Source organism: Mycothermus thermophilus (assembly GCF_041956435.1).
Source record: "Mycothermus thermophilus strain CBS 625.91 unplaced genomic scaffold VTJ04scaffold_8, whole genome shotgun sequence".
NCBI lineage: Eukaryota > Fungi > Ascomycota > Sordariomycetes > Sordariales > Chaetomiaceae > Mycothermus > Mycothermus thermophilus.
The window spans coordinates 237,828-261,943 of NW_027191434.1; the positions used below are offsets into that span (position 1 = coordinate 237,828).

Here is a 24,116-nt window from a genome sequence, read left to right on the forward strand (position 1 = left end):
CAAAAACACCGGCTCCGGTCCGGTCCCCAAGACACGGATTGCATCACAAAGATTTGATACAGGTAACATCACAGGACGGGCTGGACAGGGGGTGTGCAGGTAGAGTTGCAAAGTTATTATTATTACTCTTCTGGCAGACAGTTCGTTGGTGTCCAAGACGACCGCGGCATCGGCAGTCGGCGTGGTGAATGCCCGTTTTTCTCCGGACTTGCGGCCTTAACGCCGTGAATTTGTGAATTTTGTGTGGTTGTTGTGAGCGGGTTTGGGGTGTCGGAGTGTTGACGGGGCGATCACGACATTTATAAGTCGATGTCGCAACTCTCGAGGGAACCCCTGAACTGGCGTCTATCCCCCACTTACACCCGCTCACGCCCACTCATCTCCACGCATTGCTCCAACTAGCGCCACCAAGCGAGTCTCCGCACTCTGCAAGAACTACGTGCTAGGTACCTGAATGGCGGCACGTCGCGCTGATAGTGACGATGTTGGAAACCTCGACGGCATGCAGCTGTTGGGTAGTACAATGATCCAGAGGACGGGTCCAGCCCAGCCCTGTCGCGGCTCGCTTTCGCTTCGTCACCCTCTCCGTCCACTCCTACGGGTCCGGTCCGCGGGGTCGGAACCAGGAAACGGGGTCCGCGCCCGTCCATGCAATCGGCCGAGACAATAACGTCATCCCCATGATGCCGGAACTGCAGGCGTCTCGGTCCACGTCGGCGGGCCGGTGTGTGGAGGGGATGCGTGAGGGCGGGTTTGAAGACCGATTCGAGACAGCAAGACGCGGACAGCTTCACAAGTATATATTGACATAAACAACGGCCGGCCTCCGTGACAGAAGAAGGTGGTTTTCTCTACTCAAGGACACCAAGGCCCAACTCACCACCTTCTGTCCCTTATCCTCATCTCCTCCGCCATGCGATTCACAGGAGTCGTCGCGGCCGGCCTGCAGCTGTCGGCCGCCGTGGCCAGCGGCGCCAGCAATGGCCAGATCTTCTTGGGCGACAATCACCACAACCGGCCCGGCCACCACCATGGCGGCAAGAGGCCCAACATCGTCTTTGTGCTCACCGATGACCAAGATCTGCACATGGACTCGCTCAACTACATCCCCCTGATCAAGAAGCATCTCATTGATCGGGGCACGCTCTTCAAGCGCCACTACTGCACCACGGCCATTTGCTGCCCAGCCCGTGTGTCGCTGTGGACTGGCAAGCTGGCTCACAACACCAACGTTACGGACGTGAACCCGCCGCATGGTATGTGACATTTGGGTCCCTGACAATAATTAGAGCCAGTCAGACGCTAACTCTGCCCCCAGGTGGCTATCCCAAGTTCATCAAGCAGGGTCTCAACGAGGCCTACCTCCCCGTGTGGCTTCAGCGGGCCGGTTATGACACCTACTACACGGGAAAGCTGTTCAACGCCCACACCATCGAGAACTACAACTCGCCCTACCCGGCAGGCTGGAACCAATCCGACTTCCTGCTCGACCCTTACACCTACATGTACCTGAACGCCACGTACCAGCGCAACCGAGAGCCTCCCAAGAGCTACCACGGCCAGCACACGGTCGACGTGCTGCGCGAGAAGGCGCTCGGCTTCCTGGAGGAGGCCGCCTCGCACGTCGACGAGCGGCCCTTCTTCCTGGGCATCGCGCCCGTCGCGCCGCACAGCAACGTCGAGTCCAAGCTGTTCACGGTGCCTCCCGAGGACTTTGACAAGATCCCCGAGGACGAGGTCGTTTTCACTCCTCCCATCCCCGCTGAGCGGCACGCGCACCTCTTCGCCGACGCCAAGGTGCCGCGCACGCCCAACTTCAACCCGGAGCAGCCCGGCGGCGCGGCCTGGATCCGCCACCTCCCGCGCCTCTCCGACGCCAACGTCGCCTTCAACGACCACTTCTACCGCCAGCGCCTGCGCGCCCTGCAGTCGGTCGACGAGCTGGTGGACTCGGTCGTCACCCGCCTCGACGAGCTCGGCCTGCTTGACAACACCTACATCTTCTACACCACCGACAACGGCTACCACATCAGCCAGCACCGCCTGCAGCCCGGCAAGGAGTGCGGCTTTGAGGAGGACATCAACATTCCGCTCATCATCCGCGGGCCTGGCGTGCCCAAGGGCGAGGTCTCCGAGGTCGTAACCACGCACTCTGACCTTGCGCCGACCATCCTCAAGCTCGCGGGCGTCGACCTCGGCTCGGACGGCGGGTTCGAGCAGTTCGGCTTCGACGGTGCCGCTGTGCCGCTCAACCGCCACGAGCTCGAGGAGGCCCAAACCAGCCGGCACGAGCACGTCACGGTCGAGTTCTGGGGCTTCGCGGCGACCGAGGGCAACCTCTTCCGCGACGACGAGACGCGCATCTACCTCAACAACACCTACAAGGCCGTCCGCGTCATCAGCCGCGAGTACAGCTTCTACTACGCCGTGTGGTGCCACAACGAGCACGAGCTGTACGACCTCAAGACGGACCCGTACCAGCTCAACAACCTGCTGCACGCCGACGCGAAGCCGCCTACCCACCTCCTCGGCGTGCCCTTCGAGAAGGTCATTGCCCGCCTCGACGCGCTGCTCTTCGTGCTCAAGTCGTGCAAGGGAGGGACCTGCACCAAGCCGTGGGCCGCGCTGCACCCGCAGGGCAACGTGCAGAACCTCAGGGATGCGCTGTCGCCGCGGTTTGATGCCTTTTACGAGCATGAGCAGGAAAAGGTGAGGTACAACCGGTGCGAGCTCGGGTATATTCCGGATGCCGAGGGCCCGCAGTTTGAGACGCACGGCGCGGTTTATAGGCAGGGCGCGAGGTGGAGCGAGTGGGTGTGAGTGACGGAAAGAGAGAGGATGTAGGAAGAGGATGGGAAAAGGGGATTGGCATTGTGTGAATTTTCTAGTTATTATTTCCTAGTGAGCCTGGAGTTGTTGGATAGTGACATGACCAAAAGTTATGAAATGGAATCAATGAAGAACCATGACGAAGAGACAAATCAAGTATCCTGCCATCTTGAAAGTATATGCGCCCCCGATCTAATCTAATACTCCCATCAATAGTATAGTATACCCAGGTGTTGTTGGCTGACCCCCATAAATGTTTGGGCATGGGAAAAAAAAATTCCGGTGTAAAAACTCAGTCGTCCAGAGCCCATTCCCTCCCTGGAAGCACCAAAACTTATTCCTTCCAAAGGACATGGACTCAGAACTCGAAAGGGCAGAAGAGAAGCCCCCAAAGTACCCCCGTAACGCAAAAATGTGCGGCTTCTGCGGATCGAACGCAGGACCTTTAGATTGAATTCCCGAAGTTTGACTTCAGTCTAACGCTCATCCCAACTGAGCTAAAGCCGCTTTCTTCCGATTGGATGCCCGTGGGGTCTCCGGTCCTTGCCTCAAGTCGAAACAGAATGAGACTGAAAAGAAAATGCAAAAAGTGCCCCGGAAAAAATGCCAAAAGATTTGCGGCTTCTGCGGATCGAACGCAGGACCTTTAGATTGAATTCCTGAAGTTGACTTCAGTCTAACGCTCATCCCAACTGAGCTAAAGCCGCTTCCGAATTGTTGGTGTTCCCAGGACTCCTGGCCCACTTTTGAGGGGAGAGGGCTCTCCCATCCCGAACCTCCCCAAACCATACAACCTGCATTTTGACGTTGATCGATGATGGTCGTCGTCTTCTAAGATACGTATCATGTATGTTACTCACAGGGTATCACCACTCATCCCTAGGATCCAATTGAGACAAGAAAAGCAACGCATTGTATTATTTCCATTGCAAAAACAAAACCAAACCAAATTCTACCCCGCCTCCATTCAATCCTCCCGCCATACCTCAGGTAGGTACTTTTTCCCCTCCCGCTACTCACTCTTCTTCTCCCTGCCCACCGCACTCTTCTCCCTCTTCCTCTTCACCCACGCCTTAAGCTCGTTCACCAACCCGATGATCAACGGCACCGCCACCGGCCCCAGCAGCGGCAAATACACCGCAACCTTGTGCTCGTCGGGGAAATACAGCTGGCCAACCATGCTCTTCTCGAAAAAGGCGCGCTCCGCTTCCGCCTCGGCCACACGTGCATGCCGCAGCCCGTCTGGCGTGCCCAGCGAGTCGCAGGCAAGGCGGAGGTGTTGGATCGTGGTGGCCACGCCGTCGGCGACGCGCGGGGGGATGGAGATGGAGGGGAGCGCGAGGGCGAGGCGGGCGAGGGAGCCTAAGGTTGAGGAGGCGCGCAAGAGTAGATCAGCGGAGCGGATGCGCCCTAGGGTTGAGAGGCGAAGAGGCAGGGAGCCAGATGTCGGGGCGCCAGTGAGCGCGAGCAGGTGGGAGGTGAATGTCAACAGCGGCTGTTTAAGGACGGACGCGGAGACGTGCTTGGTGTCGGCTGGTAAAGGGAGCAAGTAGACGGCGCCCCACTGGGGAATGAGCCATGAGCGGGACGAGTCAGCACCGGGCTCTGGCGCGGCGATAGTTTGGTTGCCGATGAAGATGACGAAGTTGATGGTTGGGGCGCCGCCGATGGAAGGCGACAGGGGCCATTCGGCGGCGTTGATGAAGGATGAGAGATCCTCCTTGTTGAGAACCTGGTTTTGCACGCCTGGGGTAGCATACAGCTGTACCTGGGTGTCAATGGTGAAGTTGTGGATGGGCGAGAGCACGTCAAGCACCGGCTTCATGTAGTCGGCAATGGCCCGTTCGATGTCCCAGCTACTTGGTAACGAGCCACTCGTGAAGAGTGAGAAGGTGAGATGGTAAGTCGGCGCATATTGCAGCGACCGTGTTGTGCGCTTGGACAGCGATTGGGCAACATCAGGGGACAGACCCTGAGGCCGGTGGTCCGAAGGAATCGAGTTAGTTGAGAGCAGGTACGAGATGGTGGCCTGTTCTTCCGCAAAGGCAGATCGCAGCTGGGTGGCCACATAGGTGGCGAGCGGAGAGGAAGTTGTTGTGTGTGACGGGACGGCATTCGGGGGGTATGTGATGTCGAGGATAGGTTCGTGGGGATCGAAGGTAGCGGTGGTTGCGTCGCCGGGGACCAGGCGGATAGTCAGCACGCTGTCCGGGTCGTGGTTGGCGGTGGTCGACGGGGAAGCGAGCTGAAGACGCAGATGATGGCCCGAGAAGTCGTTCAGGTCGTCGAGAGCATGCTGGGTGAGACGGAGAAGATTCTGGGCCTCCTGGTCCTGGAGAGCACCGGCGCGGATGGAGATCCGGAGGGGGAAGACGGGGCGGCAGGCCTGGGAGGGAGGTGGGATGTCAGCGAGCATCCGGGCGGGTCGGGCAGACAGACCATTGGGGATTCAACATACCTTGCCGTCTGACCAATCCAGCATCTCCTGTAAGGGCAGGTCAGCCCGGTAGATTGTTGTTGTCTTCCACCATATTGGCAGGCCGAGCAATAGCACAATCAACCAGAAGGAGAGGATGATGTAGCTGCGGCGGCGCACGTCAGACGGCTTCTCAGGGGGTGGTTCTTTTTTGCCCTTTGTCGGTGTGCTGGTTTCTCCAACGCTGGGACTAGTGTCCTTGACTTCCGAAAGTGCCGCGCCGGGGTCGGCGGGCTGTTGAGACGACATGGCGACAAGACGGTTGCCCGTCCAGATGCCCGTCTTGTGGATGTTGAGATGGGCTCGACGACACGGGTTCCTCCGTGCATCGCCAGGAGATGCCAACGGAAATGTGGAGCGTGGACCCTGATGGCAGCGGAGCAGCCTTGGCTAGATCGGGCTAGCGTAATATGAAAGGCGATCCCCTAACCCTGGATTTCTTTCTGTTCCTGAATCCAGTCTTGGCAGTTCTTGCAGCTCTTCTTCACATGGAAATTCTCAACCAACCCTCCAGCTTCCGAGGCTTCCGCAGAGAGTCAATTCTCTCAGCCAGGGTCTCATCGTCAACGAGTGTCAACCTCACAAGGATGTTGCTCCGGACTCCTTGTCAGGGAGTCGAGATGACAGTTTCAAGACTTCACTGCAATTGCAGATGGCGTGCCTCGCTGGGCTCTGAACCTGAAGCGCCCATCTGCGCATCATCACACCATGAACATGTGTTCCTCAAACCGCAATGCCCCGCAACGGAGAATGGTCTCTGACATCACCCAACTCTGAAGTCTGCAGCCAATTTCTGATGCAACACAGTTGCATACCTCGGCTCTTTGCACGAGCCAAGACATCTGTGTCAATCAAAAAAGCTCCCTGACAAGTCGGCCATCATGAACACCAACTCTGTGTGACATGCAGGTTCCCAGCCGCCACTCTGATGATTGACCAATTGTTGGAGGCAAAGAAGAAGACTGAACAGGACGGGAGTTGGGTGCTCTGATCGCGCGAAGAAGCGTGTTGAATTGGCGAATTGTCGTTTGGTGCTGGCCGGAAATCGCATTCCAGCTGGGCCCCTCTAAAAGCGCCAAATCTGGGGACATTAGCGTGACATCTCAGCCGGGATCCCTGTCCTCGCCGTTGTCTCCCGTTGAACTTGAACATGGACTGTCCGCGTGGTCCGGACTTGATCTGGACTTCCAATTCCCGAATCCAGGTGGGACATGAGATTCGACATAAACTCCAACACCGCCGCTTGGTTGTACAGTACAGTAGTACATAATTGTTGAGGAAAACTGCTGACCGCCTTCTCGTAATATCTACCTGGTCTCTGTCTCCTCTGTCGCATCAAGCGCCCTTTCTTCTTTGTGCACTGATCGGCGCATCTGCTTCCACAGTACCTTACTCAGGGCCCAGCGCCTCTTTTGGGCCATCTTTTCTTCATCAACTGCTCTCATAGCCCAGACATAGTTCGAGATCAATACCTAGCTGGCGCTGGAAATGGCATCCTGTAAGTGTCCAAGGAGCACGCATATTGCAAACACATCCGGCTAACCGCCCTCAGTGCCGCTCCCTCTGCCCCTCGCCGTCCCGGCCATCGCGGCCGCGGCGGCCTACCTCAACGCCAGGATGCTGCTCGGCTACGACTTGGACCTGCTGGGCGCCATCGTGCCGACTCTCGTCAAGTCCCTCTGGTGGAGCAAACGCGGCCGTCTCAGCCCCTTCTACCGCCTCGAGGATCTGGCCACCTCCAAGTCCTCGGCCAACCGCCTCTTCCTCCGCTTCGAGGACAAGTCGTACACATACGCGCAAGCCTACGATACGGTCCTGCGCTTTGCCAACTGGCTCCGCAACTACCGCGGCATCAAGAGGGGTGACATGGTGGCGCTCGACTTCCAAAACACTGACAATTTCATCTTCTTGCTGCTTGCCTTCTGGGCCATCGGCGCCACCCCTGCCCTGATCAACTACAACCTCACCGGCAAGCCGCTGGTGCATTGCATCAAGAAGGCCAACACACGCCTGGTCTTTGTCGACCCCGTCGTTGCGGGTAATGTCACCGACGAAGTGCGCGCCGAGCTCGAGGGGGTGTCCTTCGAAGTGGTTACCCCCGAGCTGGAAATGAAGATGCTCTCCCAGGAGGCTGCTCGCCCGCCGGATGAGCTGCGCGAGATCGCGTCGGGGAACGACATGGCCGCGCTGGTCTACACGAGCGGCACCACCGGCCTGCCCAAGGCCGCCATCGTCTCATGGGCCAAGATTGTTATCGTCGCTGGGTTCACGTCGCGTTGGGTTGGTACGACCAGCAAGGACGTGTTTTACACGGCGATGCCGCTCTACCACAGCACGGCGCTCATCCTGGGCTTCGCGCACACCCTCACCGCGGGCGGCACGTTCGCCATGAGCCGAAAATTCTCCACCAGCCACTTCTGGGACGATGTGCGCAAGCACGAGGCCAACGTCATCCAATATGTCGGCGAGACCTGCCGGTACCTCCTCTCAGCGCCGCCGCGCATCGACCCAGAAACGGGCGAAAACCTCGACCGCAAACACAAAGTCCGCGTCGCCTTCGGCAACGGCCTGCGACCGGACGTCTGGAACCGCTTCAAGGACCGGTTCGGGATCCCCACCATTGCCGAATTCTACGGCGCCACCGAGGGCAGCTTCGGCACGTGGAACCTGTCGCGAAACGACTGGAGCATGGGCGCCGTCGGGCGCAGCGGCGCGCTCTACTCCATCCTGCTTGGCTGGGGTCTCGCGCTGGTCGAGGTCGACCACGACACAGAGCTCCCGCGACGCGATCCCAAGACGGGCTTCTGCCGTCGCGTGGCGCCAGGCGAGCCGGGCGAGCTGCTGTTCAAGCTTCCCGCGAGCAACATCGAGTCGCGGTTCCAGGGGTATTACGGCGACAAGGAGGCGACGAACAAGAAGATCATGCGCGACGTGTTCAAGAAGGGCGATGCTTGGTTCCGCACGGGCGACGTGCTCCGCTGGGACGACCAGAACAGGGTGTACTTTGCCGACCGTATCGGGGACACGTTCCGGTGGAAGAGCGAGAACGTGGCCACGGCCGAGGTGGCGCAGGTCGTCGGGCTGCACCCGGCGGTCAAGGAGGTGAATGTGTACGGCGTCGAGGTGCCGCGGCACGAAGGACGTGCCGGTTGCGCGGCGGTGGTGCTGCACGATAACGCCCTAAGTCAAAAGGATATGCTGCCGACCGAGGACGCGCTTAAGTCGCTGGCGCAGCACGTCAGGAGGGGACTACCAAAGTACGCGCTGCCGCTGTTCCTCCGGGTGTTGAGGGATGGGAGCGCGCACACTACGGGGACCAACAAGCAGCAGAAGACGGGGCTGAGGAGGGAAGGGGTTGATCCGGATAAGACGGGCAAGGACGGGTTATTTTGGCTCAGGGGTGATACGTATGTGAGGTTCGGAGTGGAGGATTGGAGGGCGTTGGCAGGTGGGGGAGTTAAACTCTGAGGATACCCGACCTACAATACTTAGATGATATGTGCATCGGATGGTGTTGTTTGGATGAGACAGCATTGACACCTCATGAGGGTAGCGGGTAGAGAGCATGTGCATTACGAGTATTGATAATTTCTATGTTTGCTTTGACCAAGTTCCACGAAAGAGGTGTCTCGTGTCGTCATTCCCATGCTAGTGTTTAGAGTCTGGTTGTTGTTGACCAGGGTGAAACGCCGGATCAATGGCTCATAGACAACTAAGATGACAACAAACCTGCATGGTACATGGTAGACATCAGCCTTGTAAGTTTATCTCCGTCGAGATTGTATTTATCTCCGTAGCTTGGTTGAGCTTGATGTGACGGAGTACGAAGTACCTATCGGGAATCAGCAAGGCGAGGTCGGCACTCGGCGGCGGGTCGGCGGCCGGCGATCGGAACATATTCCGGCTCTGGTGCCCGGGTCCGGTGATCATGACGGATCTCGCAGACGCTTGCTGTATGTACATACATACTTCAGGTACACCGGAGACCTTGCCGCGCCAAGCTCATGACCTCGTGTTCCCGTTATGTTGAACACCAGGGCCGAATGAGGTGTGAGGTTGAGTCTGTAAGGGCAGTAAGTTCCTAAACCCGCGGAGAGCTTTGTCGTATTCCTGTCATAAGACTTCATCCTAGACCAGAACTACAAAGAACGGAGTATAAGGCCGGAGTTGCCGGAGAGGGTTTCATTCTGGTTCTAGACCCGTACATCTCCGAAGCACATATGAGGATGACAGTTGACAGACAACCTTGTCAACTCTCCCCAACCTCGCTTAGGTATTATAGACACCTGGCGTGACACGCTCTCTGCGGAAGCGGATGTCGTCATGGAGCCGAAGCTGGCCGGCCGTCGCGGAGAGGTTCAGCAAGACTTCATCATGCCGCTCTCGGACGGCGTCAAAGACACAAGACACAAAAACGGGAGCACTTGCCGCACATGCATCATCCCGTGCATCCAATGTATCCAACCTGGACTCAACTTTGGGCGCCGGTGACATCAAACCCTTCTTCAACACAAGACTTTGAGCTTGGGGGAACCCCCACTCTCCAACTCGCGAACAAAAAAAGGACCAAGAAGAAAAAAACCGAAACGCAACAGAGTTTACGCAACCTGGCGCCGAATGACATGATGGAGGCGGGCGGTGCATGTCGTCCAATGACGCCCGTCGCGGATCGCGCAATTGCAGCGCCAATCCGAATCCGGCGGACGGGCGCGGGGAGCAAGAGAACCCCACCTCGGCCACAAGAAACTGGAACAGGAGATGGAGGGGTGGAGGGGTGACCGAGGGGTGACCTAATCGCCGATTCCACGGATGGAGGGGTAGCTTTCGGACGGATGCCCCGCAGGAACAACACTTTCTGTACATTGACCTCACATCACTCCAAGGAGGCTGTTAGACAATACTACTACCCGATGCAGCACAGGCTGGCAACTGAACATGTCAATGGCTCTCCAATCGGCCAAGGCGGCGGGGGATGAATGTGATGCTGCGAGGCGTCCATGGTGGCTTGGACACGATGGACAGCCAAGAGAGCTCTCTGCGCGGAAGAGAGGGGGGTGGACAAGACTTGCAGAGAAAGATACTGTGAGTATTTCGTAATGTGGCCACATCCACTTTGATCCGGCCCGCGGAGGAGGAGGAGACGGAGGAACCAGGAAGGGAAGGGGTTTTTTGTCTGTTGAGAACTGGAGCTCCCCCGTCTCTTCAGGTCCAGGTCCAGGTCCAGGTCCAGGTCTTGGTCTTGGGGGTGGAGGAATGGATTATTAAAGGCCTCGTCCCCTCCCGTTTGACCTGAGTTGTCCGTTCACTCGCTCATCCATCCATCCCTCTTCAAACCTCCCCGTTGAGTCTCGACAACTTCTTTGTCCAAGTACACTTTGTGATACCCTCCTCTCCATCAACACCAACCAGACAGACACAATGGCCAATCCCCCGGAGCGCGCGGAACCGTACGTCATATCGTCTTCTCGCCAAACCATTTCCCAAAGACTAACCAGCTCGCAGCCTCCGTCTCGGCAGCATTGCCCCCAACTTCAAGGCCGACACGACCCAGGGCCCCATCGACTTCCATGAGTTCATTGGCGACAGCTGGGTCATTCTCTTCTCGCACCCGGAGGACTACACGCCCGTGTGCACGACCGAGCTCGGCGAGATGGCTCGCCTCGAGCCCGAGTTCGCCAAGCGCGGCGTCAAGCTCATCGGCCTGTCGGCGAACACCCTCGACAGCCACGAGGGCTGGATCAAGGACATCAACGAGGTGACGGGCTCGCTCGTCAAGTTCCCCATCATTGCCGACAAGGAGCGCAAGGTCGCCTACCTCTATGATATGTGAGTGCTCCAGACAAGCAACAGAACAAGTCAGAGAAAGACACTGACACGGCGCGACACCCAGGCTCGACTACCAGGACACCACCAACGTCGACGAGAAGGGCATCGCCTTCACGATCCGCTCCGTCTTCTTCATCGACCCCAAGAAGACCATCCGCGCCATCCTGTCGTACCCGGCGTCGACGGGCCGCAACAGCGCCGAGATCCTCCGCGTCATCGACTCTCTGCAGACGGGCGACAAGCACCGCGTCACCACCCCTGTCAACTGGGTCCCCGGCGACGACGTCATCGTCCACCCTTCCATCAAGGGCGAGGAGGCCACCAAGCTGTTCCCTCAGCTCCGCGCCGTCAAGCCGTACCTGCGCTTCACCCCGCTGCCTGCTCAGTAAATGAATGGTCTCGGCGGTGGGAGAGGGCGGTTGTGGTTGAGTGATGATGATGATGGAGCAAGCTTCGCATGGACCTTGGAAAGGGGGACCGTGGGAAGACTTTCGTCCAGGCTGGACCTGTGCTCAGGCATGTGGACAGCAAATGGATGGATATCAACGCAGGCCAAGCCGGCAACTCAGCTCAGTCTCATATGCATATGAATATGCGGCAGCAGCTGAAGCCTAGCTGGATGAAATGCCTGACGCCGGGCATGCATCATGATCATGCAGGTCAGGATGGGAGGACGGAGGCGTTGGTTGATGGGTGTTGAACCATAATGGACTTGGTTGCGAGCCACCCTGTGATGAACCTAGTAGTTACCTTGTTTTGTTTTGTAAAGCAGAGACAAGCAAAGCAAAGCAAACTGTTGGCAATGAGAAGTGAAAACGGAACGGCGTGCTGGTGTTCTGGTGTCCCGGTGTTCTGGTCCCCACGTGTCTGTGACAGAATGCAGTCTAGGCCGGCCAGGTGCTTGGAGGTCGGGCCTCTCCGCCCCGCCGGGACTTGGCCGTTCCGATGAAGCATTGAAACATCAACATCCCTCTCTTCGGGTCCCCGGCGGTGCTCAACGGTCGAGTTCATACCTACGGAGAATCCTCGGCCCTCTGCACTCTTTACCTGTTCCTGTCAAGTGAAGTCAACACGACGTCAGACTGGCCTCCGCGACCGAAACGCAATCCGGAAGTCAAGCCGAAGGATGAACTCCAACTCGAGCGCAGGAACGGTGCACAGTCCGGGAGGTTTCCCCGGCCTTTTCTTCCCTCTGCTCTGTCCCATTGGCTGTCGTGGCACAAGACAAGCACCTTGATGCCCTGGTCCGTGCGTGACATGGCCAATCATGGCCCGGCTGCCCCCTCTTCCACGCCTGCCTCCAACCCCACACTTGACCCAAACCGCAAGACAGCACGAATGAGGGGGAAAGAGCCAATTCACAAGTGGAGCCAAGACATGCCTCGTGCGGTCCCGTCTTCGATGCTCTCGACTTCTTCCATCTCCTTTCTCTTGGCGGTGCGTCTGCTTCCCTTCGAGGTTCCCGCTTTGTGACATTGCCCAGGGGCTGCCGCTGTTGCTAGCGTTAACGTGACCAACAAACCTTCTGGTCCTGCTTCCAGCTCGTGCATCAACTCCACGCCGCTCGAGCGCCAGAAGCACGAGGGGTCGATTGCTTGCTTCCATCGCCGTTCGACTGCCAGGGGCAGCACCTACACTATCTGTTAGTCGACTCGGTCTTCAAACTAGCCGTTAGGCATCTGATCCATCTTCCCTATCATCGGGCTGCCGATAACTGATAATCTTGTTACTGCTACCGCGTTCATTTCGGCGTCACTTCCATTCCATCTCTCCCCCCTGAACCCCTCTTTTTCTACTACCTAACCTCCTTTCTTCCCCTCGCTGCCAAAAGGCCGTCCGTCCGTGCGGTGACAACACAACACCACGCCGACACTTGGACCCTTCATCTGTCCAGTGTCCGCTGTTCACTGGATCCGTCCTGAAAGAATACCGCAACCTCGCAGGTACGTCTTGGAGCGGTGATACCACCGTTTTTTGCTTTGCTCTCGGTCTTGTTCTTCGCCCGGCGCTTCCACTTCCTGTCTCTCCATCCCAATCCCACCTCCAGGTTCCCTTCTTCCACTTTCCCCCTCCCCCGCCCCTTTTCAGGCATTGGGTTCTCTCTCGGCCGCCTCACCGGACTTCCCCCCCGATGAACTGAACAGCATTGCTCCTCCATTTCACCACCTGCTGCATCGCCGTTCCGACTCGGTCCTCCTCCTCCAAACCCCCGGTCGGCCTGCTGTCCGCAAAATCAGGAGCACCCCGGCCTCGCTTAGGCGCCGTCTTGGTTCCCTATTGTGACACACTGGTTGCCGTTCCCGTGACGGCACCAACCTCCACGTCATATCACGACCAGGCATCAAAACCGCCAAAACCGTCGATCGATCGCTGCTGGGTTTGGATGTGGATTCCCGCCCCAGGCAGCCGGGCCAACAGCCAGGATTGGGAATAGCTCCCGCCAGGCTGACTGCATCTTCCACCGCCTTGGACCTGGCGCTTGGGACGAGGCTTTGTCCGCAGCAACTAGCTTATGCATTTCTTTTTGTCCACCGCTTCACCCACGTACTCAGCCTCACGATTGACTCCCAACAACCACCGAGACACTACCATTCTTCTTTGTTCTGCGTAGCCGCATCGATTGCGCGCTTGCCTCCCGCCGCGCGTCGGGATGTCAGGTTATGGACTAACCCCCGGAAATCCAGGCCAGCCGCCGCCGCCGCAGGCCGGGACCGACGACCTCACCCGCCCTTACGACTCGGACCTTGACGACCGCTCCGCAGTACCCAAGTCGCGACCCGAACTTTTGTCCTCCGCCCTTCGAGGCTTCAAAAAGATAAACCCCGGAAAGCCGTCGCATATTTCCGGTCGCCGACCCTCGGAGCCGCAGGTGCCAACCGTTGAGCCCTCCGCCTCTTCTGCCCCCCTCCCACAAAGGACCAATCGCCCGCCTGTACCGCACCATGCGAGGAGCTTGAGCTTGCAGGATAGTCTCAAGAAGCCGTTGCCCGAACCCCCGCCGCCCCAGCTTTCACCAGCCTCTCCTATCTCGCCAATTGCTCTCCCGTTGCAAGCGAGGAACCTAGCTTCCGCAGTCGGTTCTGGAGCTTCCCAGCAGACTCAGCCCCAACGATACAACCCATCCCCCGCCATGGACTCGGCGTCGGCCGAGATGGGCGGCGGCTTGTACGCCAGGGGCGCCCACGACGTGTCGGCCAACAACAACCAAACCAGGCAGGATGGGCAAGATGACCGCGGTGACAACCTCACCCCCAAGAGCTCCAACCCCGCGTCAGCGGGGCCTTCGCCGGGCGCGAACCAGCCTCGATCTCAGTCCGTGTCTGCCGGATCGTCCTCCGCCGCCGCCTCAGCCGCTGCGACCGCGCCGTCAGCACATCTTTCTGGCTTGATGTGCAACGTGCACCGGACGACAGGGAGGGAACCCCATCCCCTGGTTGGAGCAACCACAACGATTCTTGGGGATAAGCTCTACGTGTTTGGCGGGAGGATACTATCCAGGAATAGACCTGCGCCCTTGACCTCGGACCTCTACGAGCTGGATTTGATCCGCCGCCATTGGACCAAGATCGAGGCCACAGGCGATATCCCACCACCACGGTACTTCCACTCAATGTGCGCGCTGGGAGACACGAAGCTGGTTTGCTACGGCGGTATGTCACCGACAACAAACCAAAAAAACATTCCCCCGGATCAGCAACCCGAGGTTACCGTCATGTCCGATATTTATATTTACGACGTTCCTACCAAGAAATGGACATTTATCCCCACGACCGATGCGCCGCAGGGGCGTTATGCGCATTGCGCCTGCATCCTACCGTCATCGGCGACCTTTGTTTCTCACAGGGCGCCGCTCTCAGCCCTCCAGCACAACCCCTCGACCGGCAACCCGAACGAAGGCCGCATCGGCATCAACATCGACGGCACTGGCGGCGCCGAGATGATTATCGTCGGTGGTCAGGACGCATCAAATCATTACATTGAGCAGATCAGCGTGTTCAACCTGCGCAGCCTCAAGTGGGTGTCAACTCAACCTCTTGGGAAGAGTTGTGGCGCGTATCGCAGCGTGGTGGCTCCGTTACCGCCGTCGGTCACGGCCAAGCTCGGCAAGACGTTCCCGAACACGGCGAGACAGGACATTCCTGGCGTGAGCCCGGAGGCTAGGGAAGGAGGGTCGAGCATGCTGATTTACAGCAACTACAACTTCCTCGATGTCAAGCTCGAGCTGCAGATACGGTCGCCGGACGGTCATTTGACGGAGCGCACCATGAGCGGCACCTACAGTCCGCCGGGGTTGCGTTTCCCCAACGGCGGCGTCATCGACACGCACTTTGTGGTCAGCGGTACCTATCTTACCTCGTCCAAACAGGAGTACGCCCTCTGGGCCTTGGATCTGCGGACGATGACGTGGAGCCGTATCGATGCCGGAGGTGCCGTCTTCAGCCAGGGCAGCTGGAATCGCGGCGTCCTGTGGAATCGGCGCAACACGTTCGTTGTGCTGGGTAACCGCAAGCGCAGCCTCGTTGACGACTATAACCACCGACGGATTAATTTTACGAACGTGTGCATGGTTGAGCTAGAGGCTTTTGGTTTCTACGATAACCCGCGCAAGACCTCTCCCATGAGTGGCTTCGTCAGCGCGAGCAGCCCTTATACGGGTCCCGGGCTGAGCTTAGCGCGCAAGGCCGGTTACACCGCCGGTGGACGGTATCACAGCAAGGCGTCGGACGAGCTGGGAGAAAAGGCGCTTGCCATGCGCGAACTCGCCGATATGGACATTTTGTGCATCGACGGGGAGCGGATACCTGTCAACTCGCGGATCGTCGCGAGGAGGTGGGGGCCGTACTTTGTGCAGTTGCTGAGGGAAGGGACAGCCACGCAAGACGGCAGCGACGCTGCGACTCTGCGATCCAATTCGGTCTCGGGCGCGAGCAGCTCGGTCCGCAGCTCCAACCTCTCGAATCTTACCATTACGCCCTCGACGGTGAGTGGCATGAGCGGCACCACGGCGTACTCTGGGAGCAGCGTTGCCAGCAAGAGCACCGCCTCCTCAACGCCCGTCGACCCTGCCGCCATCAACACAGCTCCGACCCCGCGAACTCTACCTCCGAACAGCCGCCCTCGCTGCCTGTATCTCCCGCACACGTACCTCACCGTCCGCGCCTTGCTGCACTTCCTCTACACGTCGAGTCTTCCTCCGCCGAGCTCGCCACTCTGCACACCTGTCACGTTGTGCAGCCTGCTCCAGATCGCGCGTCCGTACCGCATCGACGGCCTCCTCGAAGCCGTGGTTGAACGTCTCCACGGCCTTCTCGACAGCCGTAACGCCGCCGCCGTCTTCAACGCAACGGCCATGGCGGCCGGTGGCGGCCGTGGTATCGATGGCACCCTCAATCCCAACTTCTTCCCCACGTCGGTCGGGCTCGACGGGTTGGGCGGCAACGGCTCTGCCGAACCGGGTGCGTCTGCAGGCGCCGCCGGCACCACCACGGCAGGCAGCGTTGCGGGATCCGAATCGAGCGCCAGCCGCGGCGGTACCGGGCTGAGCATCAGCACTTCGGTGGCAGGTGCCAGGCCCAGCAGCGACGAGTTGAGCGCGACGGCGAGCGTCAGCGGCAGCGAGTGGAGCGCGTCGGAGCTGGGTGATAGCGAGCGCGGGTCGGGCAGGGAGATTTGGACGGGAGATTTGAGCAGCGTCATTGGCCTCCAAAAGCGCGGGTTGAGGGGATTAATGGAGGGGAGGAGGATAAGGGAACGGACAGGGACGGGAGTGAGCGTACCCGGCGGAGCGGGCATGAGTGGTGGTGGTGGTGGGTTGCAGGGTGGACAAGGTCAGGGTGCGGGAGGGCAGCAGCAGGGTGGTCAGGGAGGGGGGTATGGAGGGGGAAAAGTTGGGTTGGGGATTGCGGCTTCGTGAGGGAGAGTGGACTGAATATATGGAGAGGAGAGAAATGGGGTAAGGGACCCTTTGATTTTGAGTACATAGTTGATTTTTTGGAGGAGATGGTGATGACCTTTTTTGGATTCCATATATTTCTTGTTCATTTCATTGATGGAAATGTACATGGAAATGACAACATGATGTCATGGACGGACATGTACGCACGTCATTGGAGTTGGAAGAAGGTTTGGTGGTTAGGGGGGAAGAGAGGGAAGGTGTTTAGGGGCGACCATGGCTCAAGGAAGGATATAGGTATCATACGGGATTTGGTAGCTAGATGGATGCCACGAGGTAGATGGAAACTGGTCTTTTTGGGCATAAACCCATGAGTATTGCAATGCTCACTTGAAATCTTGGTTAATGTTTCCGGGGAGGGGCTGGAGATGTCGTGACGAGTTTGAGCGGGGGAAGATTGGTGGTGGTGGTGGTGTTGTTGTATGTACAGTCGCATCAGGCTGCATGGTCGAAGTCCTTATCTGGGGGGTGGTGGTGCGGCGGCTTGGCCCAAGCTTCTCCAAGCAAAATGGCCCGACAAGGGACCCGGACCTGGGCCCGGAATGGACCCAATTTGGCCCGGGGGTTTTTGCAATCTCAGGCTTTGTTTGGCAAGTCGAACTGCCCCTCCTTCGAGCACGAACCCTCAATCAACCATTCTTCAAGTCACTCCCTCTTCGACTCTCTACAACATTTTCGGCCCCATTGAGAGGCTCAATGGACAAAGAAAGCCTCCAGTAACCTCCAATTCCACCCTCGAGTCGAAGCCATTGTCGGTTAGCCCGCTGCAGCTTCGTCTCGCACTCCGGCAAAACTTTGTTCGTCCTGGGGGCTAGGTGTTCGCAGCAGGATTTTGCAAGATCGCAACACACGCCACATTTACATTGGTCAGCACATACCGAGGAGATCAACAACGACGCCCTTAAGGGAAGAAGAAAGAAAAGGAAAACAACCATGGCTTCCTCGGCTGCACTCCTCCTCCCTCTGCGCTCTTCGCTCCTGCAGCGCGGCGCCCAAAGCTTCCGTCGCCCGGCCGCGGCATCTCTCCGGTTTACCGCCGCCGCCGCCTTCGGGGCCCGTCGCTCCTTTAGCAACTACCTCGTCACGCCCCAAGAGCTCGCCGACGCCCTCAAAAAGAGCCCCTCCTCCCCCTCCTCCCCGCCCGCTCCCGGAGAGTCGCGCGTCATCCCCCTCTGCGCCTCATGGTTTCTCCCCAACGACCCCCAAGGCCGCACCGGTATCCAGGTGTTTACCGAGAAGCGCATCCCCAAGGCGCGCTTTTTCGACATCGACAAGGTCATCGACAAGCGCAGCCCGTATCCGCACATGCTGCCCAACCCCAAGAACTTTGCCGAGGCCATGAGCGAGCTGGGGATCCGCTACGAGGACACGGTGGTGGTGTACGACAGCGCCGAGCTGGGGATTTTCAGCGCCCCGCGCGCCGCGTGGACGCTGAAGGTGTTTGGCCATCCCAAGGTGCACATACTCGACAACTTCAGGTTATGGGTGGAGCAGGGGTTCCCCATCGAGTCGGGCAACGTCTGGACGGTCGAGTGCAGCATGTATCCCATCCCGCCCAAGCTGGACGAGACCAAGGTGGCCGAGTTTGACGAGGTGCGCGAGATTGCTGCGCAGAACCTCGGCGGCAAGGAGAAAGCGGAGGGTGGCTCTGAGGAGGCCGGTGGTGGTGGCGTTCAGTTGCTGGATGCCCGGTCGCACGGTCGGTGGTCGGGCAAGGCCCCGGAGCCGCGCCCCGGTCTGCCGTCCGGCCACATGCCCGGGTCCATCAACATCCCATTTGACATCCTCCTGGATCCTGAGACCAAGACGTTCCTCCCGCCCGAGAAGTTGAGGCAGGTGTTTAAGGAGAAGGGAGTGGATCCGGAGAAGCCCATCGTCTCGACCTGCGGAACGGGCGTGACGGCGTGCATTGTTGATACGGCCCTGGGCGTGGCAGGGTATGGATTGCCCGAGAAGAGGAAGGTGTATGATGGCAGTTGGACGTGAGTAGATCCTCCCGGATTTTGGGGCTTGTTTTTGGAGAATGGTGACTGACTGGATTCTGTACAGGGAATGGGCGCAACGCGTCAAGCCGACCGAGGGGCTCATCGAGACTGTCAAGTCGGAATAAACAAAACCCCTTGGACAGCCTTCATAGCGGAGCCGGCTTACGGGTTTGTCATGCTGGGCTCTCGGTATAGACCATCACGCCACTCTCCTTCCTTTCTTGGGTCGTGGGTTGTTCGTTCGGTGTGCCTCTCCATAGAGGGACTGGTCCTCCCTTTTTATAGAGGAACTACCTGAACCTGCCTTTCACTGGTGTTTTTACCACCATCGTCGTCGTTCTTGTCATCCCAGCCTTGGTCAGGGGCATCATTTATCCGAGCATTTGTTTGCGTCGGGACGGGGAGAGAGGAAGGGACACAGGCTGGTTAAGGTGTTTGGGCGTCATCGGGGTTGTGTTTGGTCTTTTTTTGTTTGTTTAACTTGAGTGTTTCTTTGCATGGCGATGTATTATTGTGTTATTGTCTCTTTTCTCTCTCTCGGGAGAGGTTGTTTTCAGCATGGGCGGAATAAGATGCCGGGTATGGGTCCGTGTGTCCATAGTTACTGTGCCTCTTTTATTTTTGCCCTGGTGACACACACATTGCGTGTCAGGGGTCGTGCTTCTATTCCCATGCGTCACCAGTGTTGGGCGGTTAGATCTGGTAATGCAAGGCTGGATGGAGGCGGCCAAACAACGGGGTGTGGAAATGCTCGACGTACATGGATATATGGCTGTTTGTTGGAGGATCCCACGTTGATGCTGCAGCCCGGTCGACCTAGATCTACCTCCCTTAATCCTGGATACCTTCTATCTCGACGGGTTCCAGTATGACTGCTGTGGAGCACGCAAGCACGGAGGGGCCAAGCGAAGATTCAGGAGGGGTGAGTTGGGCACTTACCTTCTTCCTCTTTTGGTGAGTGACTTCTGGATTGAGTTCCAGGTTCTGGATGGGAACTTGGGTGGTTTGAGATTGCGTGAGGTCAGGAGCCATTCCGTCGTCCACCATACCTGGAGATGACCGAGGCACCTCAACGCCGCGCACGGTCAGAGATGTACCTACTCTAGCAAGACAGAAAGTTCAACATGCACCGGTCTCCTTTCGGGTTGTCTGAGATGGGCCCCTGAACGATGCATCCTCAGTCGAGGGAAGAAGGTGCACCGCGGGACAAGGCAGAAGTACCATCTGTTAATGCAGACCAGGATTTTGTACGTGAAATGGGATCCTGGTGACTACTGCTTTTTAACGCAAGGTTCGTGAGGCACCGAGGGAGATTGGGTTCCTGCCTTGTCGGTTCCCAGGTTATGATTCTTGATAGCTGGGGTCTGGAAAATGCTCTCTTGCTCAGGAGAGGCATGAGGCATGAGGCATGTCGACCTGGAGTGCTGTTGAAGGATTTCCGCCGCAGACTTTTCCGACTGAACTCGGCCATCACATGGTCATCTACGATAAAGGCATTCTGCTCTTGACTGCGACATGCCCTTGGGTCAAAGTCTCGAACCTCGAATCCCATGCATTCCAGATCGCGATTGAGTATGAGCCAGGATAACCATATCGAATCCCACTCGAGCATGAGCAAGAGATAGTGTCCTCGATATCGCATATTCGGCGTGAAGATTAAAGATATTAATTAACTACTATTTGATATACACCAACCATGCAACCCACATATCCAGGCTCGACAATGACCGTCCACATGCCCAACCCACTGAACAAACAAAAGAACTAGAAGGGGTATTTTCACAACTCTCTCACTCTCCCCACCTACCTCTCACTGCATCCCATACTCCCTCTTAATCGCATCCGCCAACTTCTCCGCCACCGCATACACCGTCGCCATAGGGGAACCAGCAATCTGGAACGGCCAAATGCTCGCGTCCGCCACCCGCAACCCCTTCACCCCGTGCACCTTGAGCTCCGGATTCACCACACCCCCCAACTCCTTGGGCATCATCGCCGCCGTGCAGCACTGGTGCGCATTCGTCGGGTTAATGAGCTGCTTCATGACGTTATAAATCTCCTCGTCCGTCTGCACCCCTTCCCCAAACGGTGCCTGCTCGACGGGGCCGAGGGCTTGCATCGGCCCCGCGGCAAACAACTGCCTGTTCTTGCGGAAGAGAGCGGTATACACGGCCACGTCGGCCGGGTCGGTGCCCGTGCCAAAGTCAATCACCGGCCCGTCGAGCGGGTTGGAAGACTTGATGCTCACGCTGCCCCGGCTGAGCGGCTTCAGGTGGTACACGAGCGCCGTGGAGCCCGTGTCCCAGTGCAGCGTGCCCACGCCGACGTCGGTGCGCGCGAATTGCTGGAGCAGGGCCAGGCGCTGGGCAGCGTAGCCGCGGACGACGGCAGGGTCGGTGCCTGCGGGTAGGGAGTCGGCGGGGTTGCGGGCCAGGGCCGAGGCGATGATTTGCAGGTAGGACGACGGGGAGGTTTGGGGCAGTGAGAGGAGGGCGATGTTGCTGCTCACGCCGCTGATGAGGGTGTAGGGCCCCTGCCGGGAGGTGTCGTAGAGGGCGCGCATCTCGGCGTTGTAGGTGGCGTTGGTGAGGAAGGTGTCGTAGTTGGGGGAGATGTTGTTCGTGACTGTGAGTTGGTTAGTAGAGTTGATAAAAGAAATAAAAGGTATGGGTGGGATAATTATAACACATACAGGTATACGGGATCGACAGTGTCGGCTGGTCCTGCAGGTTCTGGCCCACGCCCGGCAGGTCGGCAACGACCGAGATGTTGAACTTGTTGAGCAGCTTCTTACTGCCAATGCCTGACAGTTGCAGGATCTTGGGAGTCCCAAACCCGCCAGCCGCCAGGATGACCTCGCGCGCGGCGTAGACGGTATTCGGGCACGAGGCGTCAGTGGCGCCCGTCGGCAAGTAGCTCACGCCGATGGCCTTGTTGCCGTTGAACAGGACATTCGTGACGATGTTGGAGTGGAGGAGGTGGAAATTGGGCCGCGACTCGGCGACCCGGTCAAAGTGGTTGAGGCGCGCGTGGTTGCGCGTCATGGTCTTTGCGTCAAGCGTCGAGGGGATCCAGAAGACGCCCTCCTTCTGCCCGGCCTGAGGATCGCGGATTGCGGGGAGGCCGATCTCCCGGGCGGCGTTCCACCAGTTGGCTACGGGGTAGACGTCAGTGTCAGATCGAATGCTGTATAGCTGTGTTCAGAACTCACCGCTGCTGGGGAAGAAGAAGTTGGGGTAGGAATATTGCACCGGGCCACCGCTACCACGGACCGAGCTGTCCCAGGTGATGTTCCCAGCAGCGGCCAGGGCAGGATCCGGTGGGGTGAAGTTCTCCGCCTGTTGTTGCGTGTCCCAAGTCAGTCACTTGTGTCTCTTGCAACTGACCATGATACCAAAAATGCATTCCCAAGATGAGCAAGAAGAGACGCCTTACCTTCTTAAAATATGGCAGCATATTCTTCCAGCTCCAGCCCGGATTTCCAAGAGCGCCCCAGGCGTCGTAATCATTGGCATCTCCTCTCAGATACACCATGGCGTTGATGACGCTGCCGCCGCCGACAACCTGGGCAGCGATGGCATCGGGCGTCCGGTTATTGAGACCGGCATGAGGAACCGTCTCAAGCCCTGGGTAGAAGTACCACCACGGCTGGAAGTTGCCGGGAGTGAGAATGCCATCTTGGTTCCAGTCGACTGGACCGGCTTCAATGACAAGGACGGTCACTTGTTGTGAAGACGTACGTTAGCTGAGGACGGGACGGACTAGGTCGGGATGTAGAGACACCCGTTCGATAGCGTGAGTTTACCTTTTGGGTCCTCCGTCAAGCGGTCGGCAAGAGTCAGACCGGCGATGCCGCCGCCGGCAATGATGAAGGTGTAGTTCCCAAAGAGGGCACGCTTGTTGACGACAGTGGCGTGACCTGGAATCCTAATATTCTGCGAAGACGCCGCAGAAGACGTGGGCAGGAAGGGGAGCAATGCCCCGAGGAGGAGCAGAGACTGCGGCTGACGCATCTTCATGGACCAGCCAGTGGATTTGGCAACGTCAATGGCAACTCGTCACACCAACAATTGCTTGTTGTTGTTGAAGAGCCTCGAGATAAAGTATTGGAGACCGCTTTCAAAAAACGGATGGGCCGCGGGAGTTTTTCTACAGCTTCCAACAAATCTTCAAATCCTGTTTGCCCATGCCCTCTCCTGGTTCCGAACATCCTAGGTATGTACTACTGGGCCTAAACACACGATGTGGAGTGGTTGTTGGCTGAGAGGTCCACCGATTCAGCTTCTAATATGGATCCCTCTCATCAATCGAAGCGGACTGTGGATCAACATTTCGGAGCGAAGCGTGGAGGTGCTCATCGGATCTCCCGCCCCTTCGATGGATCCCGTGTGCCTCGTGCCGTGCTCAGCAGCGTCAGCTCTCCCAGCATCCACCATCCACCGCAACGATAACCCTCACTCGTCAAGTCATGCGAGAACACATACTAATCAGCGGGGAGGTTACGTCACGTCTCCCCAGGCCGTCCGTCAGCACGACCTCGTCTCTACTTCTACATGAAGTGGTCTTATTCGACAATGAGCAACAGGTTGGAAAAGGCTGAGACCAGAACCGATCGTCTCGCCGAGGCCAAGACGCCAAGCGGCGCGTGGTGCCCCTGAAATGGACTGGGGAATCGCGTGGCGCCGGGCAGGGGTGGAAAGTCTGGAGTGAAGCCGACTGGCCGACGGACACGGCACCTCCCGAAGGTGTTCCACGGCACGCCCGACGGCTCGGGAACCCTCACCGCAGGATCATCAAGCCTTCTTCCCGAGGAGGAAAATCACAAGCATGGCGCCATCGATGCATTAGGTACAAGGTAACTAGCTTTGTATAGTACGCCTGTGGGTATCACCAGGGGAGGGGCATCCCGGGTTATTGCGAGGCCAAATCGGCAGTTACATCGCTGGGAAAGTTTGGGGAAAATGTCTTTGAGATGGCACGATAGAGGAGACCCTTTTGGCTCCAGAAGGACAAGGTCATGCTCTTGGTGCCGGGCTACAAGACGCCA

General features: G+C 58.2%; 9 protein-coding genes and 2 non-coding genes across 11 annotated transcripts; 7 read left to right on the top strand and 4 right to left on the bottom strand.

Annotated features, from left to right (window-relative positions):
- Positions 1 to 913: 913 nt before the first annotated feature.
- Positions 914 to 2,820, top strand: VTJ04DRAFT_10573 (uncharacterized protein; the record flags this gene model as incomplete). Its single annotated transcript, XM_069358327.1, has 2 exons — positions 914 to 1,256; positions 1,319 to 2,820. 2 exons carry the CDS (start codon positions 914 to 916, stop codon positions 2,818 to 2,820), a joined length of 1,845 nt encoding a protein of 614 aa, XP_069213902.1.
- A 424-nt stretch (positions 2,821 to 3,244) lies between these two features.
- Positions 3,245 to 3,336, bottom strand: VTJ04DRAFT_t163. The gene has a single exon. It is a non-coding gene; the product is annotated as a tRNA-Phe (tRNA).
- A 109-nt stretch (positions 3,337 to 3,445) lies between these two features.
- On the bottom strand, positions 3,446 to 3,536 carry VTJ04DRAFT_t162. Its single transcript has one exon. It is a non-coding gene; the product is annotated as a tRNA-Phe (tRNA).
- A 305-nt stretch (positions 3,537 to 3,841) lies between these two features.
- On the bottom strand, positions 3,842 to 5,554 carry VTJ04DRAFT_10574 (uncharacterized protein; the record flags this gene model as incomplete). Its single annotated transcript, XM_069358328.1, has 2 exons — positions 3,842 to 5,215; positions 5,288 to 5,554. 2 exons carry the CDS (start codon positions 5,552 to 5,554, stop codon positions 3,842 to 3,844), a joined length of 1,641 nt encoding a protein of 546 aa, XP_069213903.1.
- Positions 5,555 to 6,793: 1,239 nt separating this feature from the next.
- VTJ04DRAFT_10575 (uncharacterized protein) lies at positions 6,794 to 8,773 on the top strand (the record flags this gene model as incomplete). Its single annotated transcript, XM_069358329.1, has 2 exons — positions 6,794 to 6,803; positions 6,858 to 8,773. 2 exons carry the CDS (start codon positions 6,794 to 6,796, stop codon positions 8,771 to 8,773), a joined length of 1,926 nt encoding a protein of 641 aa, XP_069213904.1.
- Positions 8,774 to 10,723: 1,950 nt separating this feature from the next.
- Positions 10,724 to 11,520, top strand: VTJ04DRAFT_10576 (uncharacterized protein; the record flags this gene model as incomplete). The annotated part of the gene is made up of 3 exons (XM_069358330.1): positions 10,724 to 10,752; positions 10,808 to 11,131; positions 11,196 to 11,520. The coding sequence occupies 3 exons, from the start codon at positions 10,724 to 10,726 to the stop codon at positions 11,518 to 11,520; spliced, it is 678 nt and encodes a 225-aa protein (XP_069213905.1).
- Positions 11,521 to 11,588: 68 nt separating this feature from the next.
- VTJ04DRAFT_10577 (uncharacterized protein) lies at positions 11,589 to 11,831 on the top strand (the record flags this gene model as incomplete). Its single annotated transcript, XM_069358331.1, has 1 exon — positions 11,589 to 11,831. The coding sequence occupies one exon, from the start codon at positions 11,589 to 11,591 to the stop codon at positions 11,829 to 11,831; it is 243 nt and encodes an 80-aa protein (XP_069213906.1).
- Positions 11,832 to 13,781: 1,950 nt separating this feature from the next.
- On the top strand, positions 13,782 to 17,045 carry VTJ04DRAFT_10578 (uncharacterized protein; the record flags this gene model as incomplete). Its single annotated transcript, XM_069358332.1, has 1 exon — positions 13,782 to 17,045. The coding sequence occupies one exon, from the start codon at positions 13,782 to 13,784 to the stop codon at positions 17,043 to 17,045; it is 3,264 nt and encodes a 1,087-aa protein (XP_069213907.1).
- Positions 17,046 to 18,017: 972 nt separating this feature from the next.
- Positions 18,018 to 19,194, top strand: VTJ04DRAFT_10579 (uncharacterized protein; the record flags this gene model as incomplete). Its single annotated transcript, XM_069358333.1, has 2 exons — positions 18,018 to 19,066; positions 19,134 to 19,194. The coding sequence occupies 2 exons, from the start codon at positions 18,018 to 18,020 to the stop codon at positions 19,192 to 19,194; spliced, it is 1,110 nt and encodes a 369-aa protein (XP_069213908.1).
- A 50-nt stretch (positions 19,195 to 19,244) lies between these two features.
- On the top strand, positions 19,245 to 19,549 carry VTJ04DRAFT_10580 (uncharacterized protein; the record flags this gene model as incomplete). Its single annotated transcript, XM_069358335.1, has 2 exons — positions 19,245 to 19,304; positions 19,355 to 19,549. The coding sequence occupies 2 exons, from the start codon at positions 19,245 to 19,247 to the stop codon at positions 19,547 to 19,549; spliced, it is 255 nt and encodes an 84-aa protein (XP_069213909.1).
- Positions 19,550 to 20,879: 1,330 nt separating this feature from the next.
- On the bottom strand, positions 20,880 to 23,082 carry VTJ04DRAFT_10581 (uncharacterized protein; the record flags this gene model as incomplete). Its single annotated transcript, XM_069358336.1, has 5 exons — positions 20,880 to 21,694; positions 21,762 to 22,223; positions 22,281 to 22,407; positions 22,505 to 22,791; positions 22,875 to 23,082. The coding sequence occupies 5 exons, from the start codon at positions 23,080 to 23,082 to the stop codon at positions 20,880 to 20,882; spliced, it is 1,899 nt and encodes a 632-aa protein (XP_069213910.1).
- Positions 23,083 to 24,116: the final 1,034 nt, after the last annotated feature.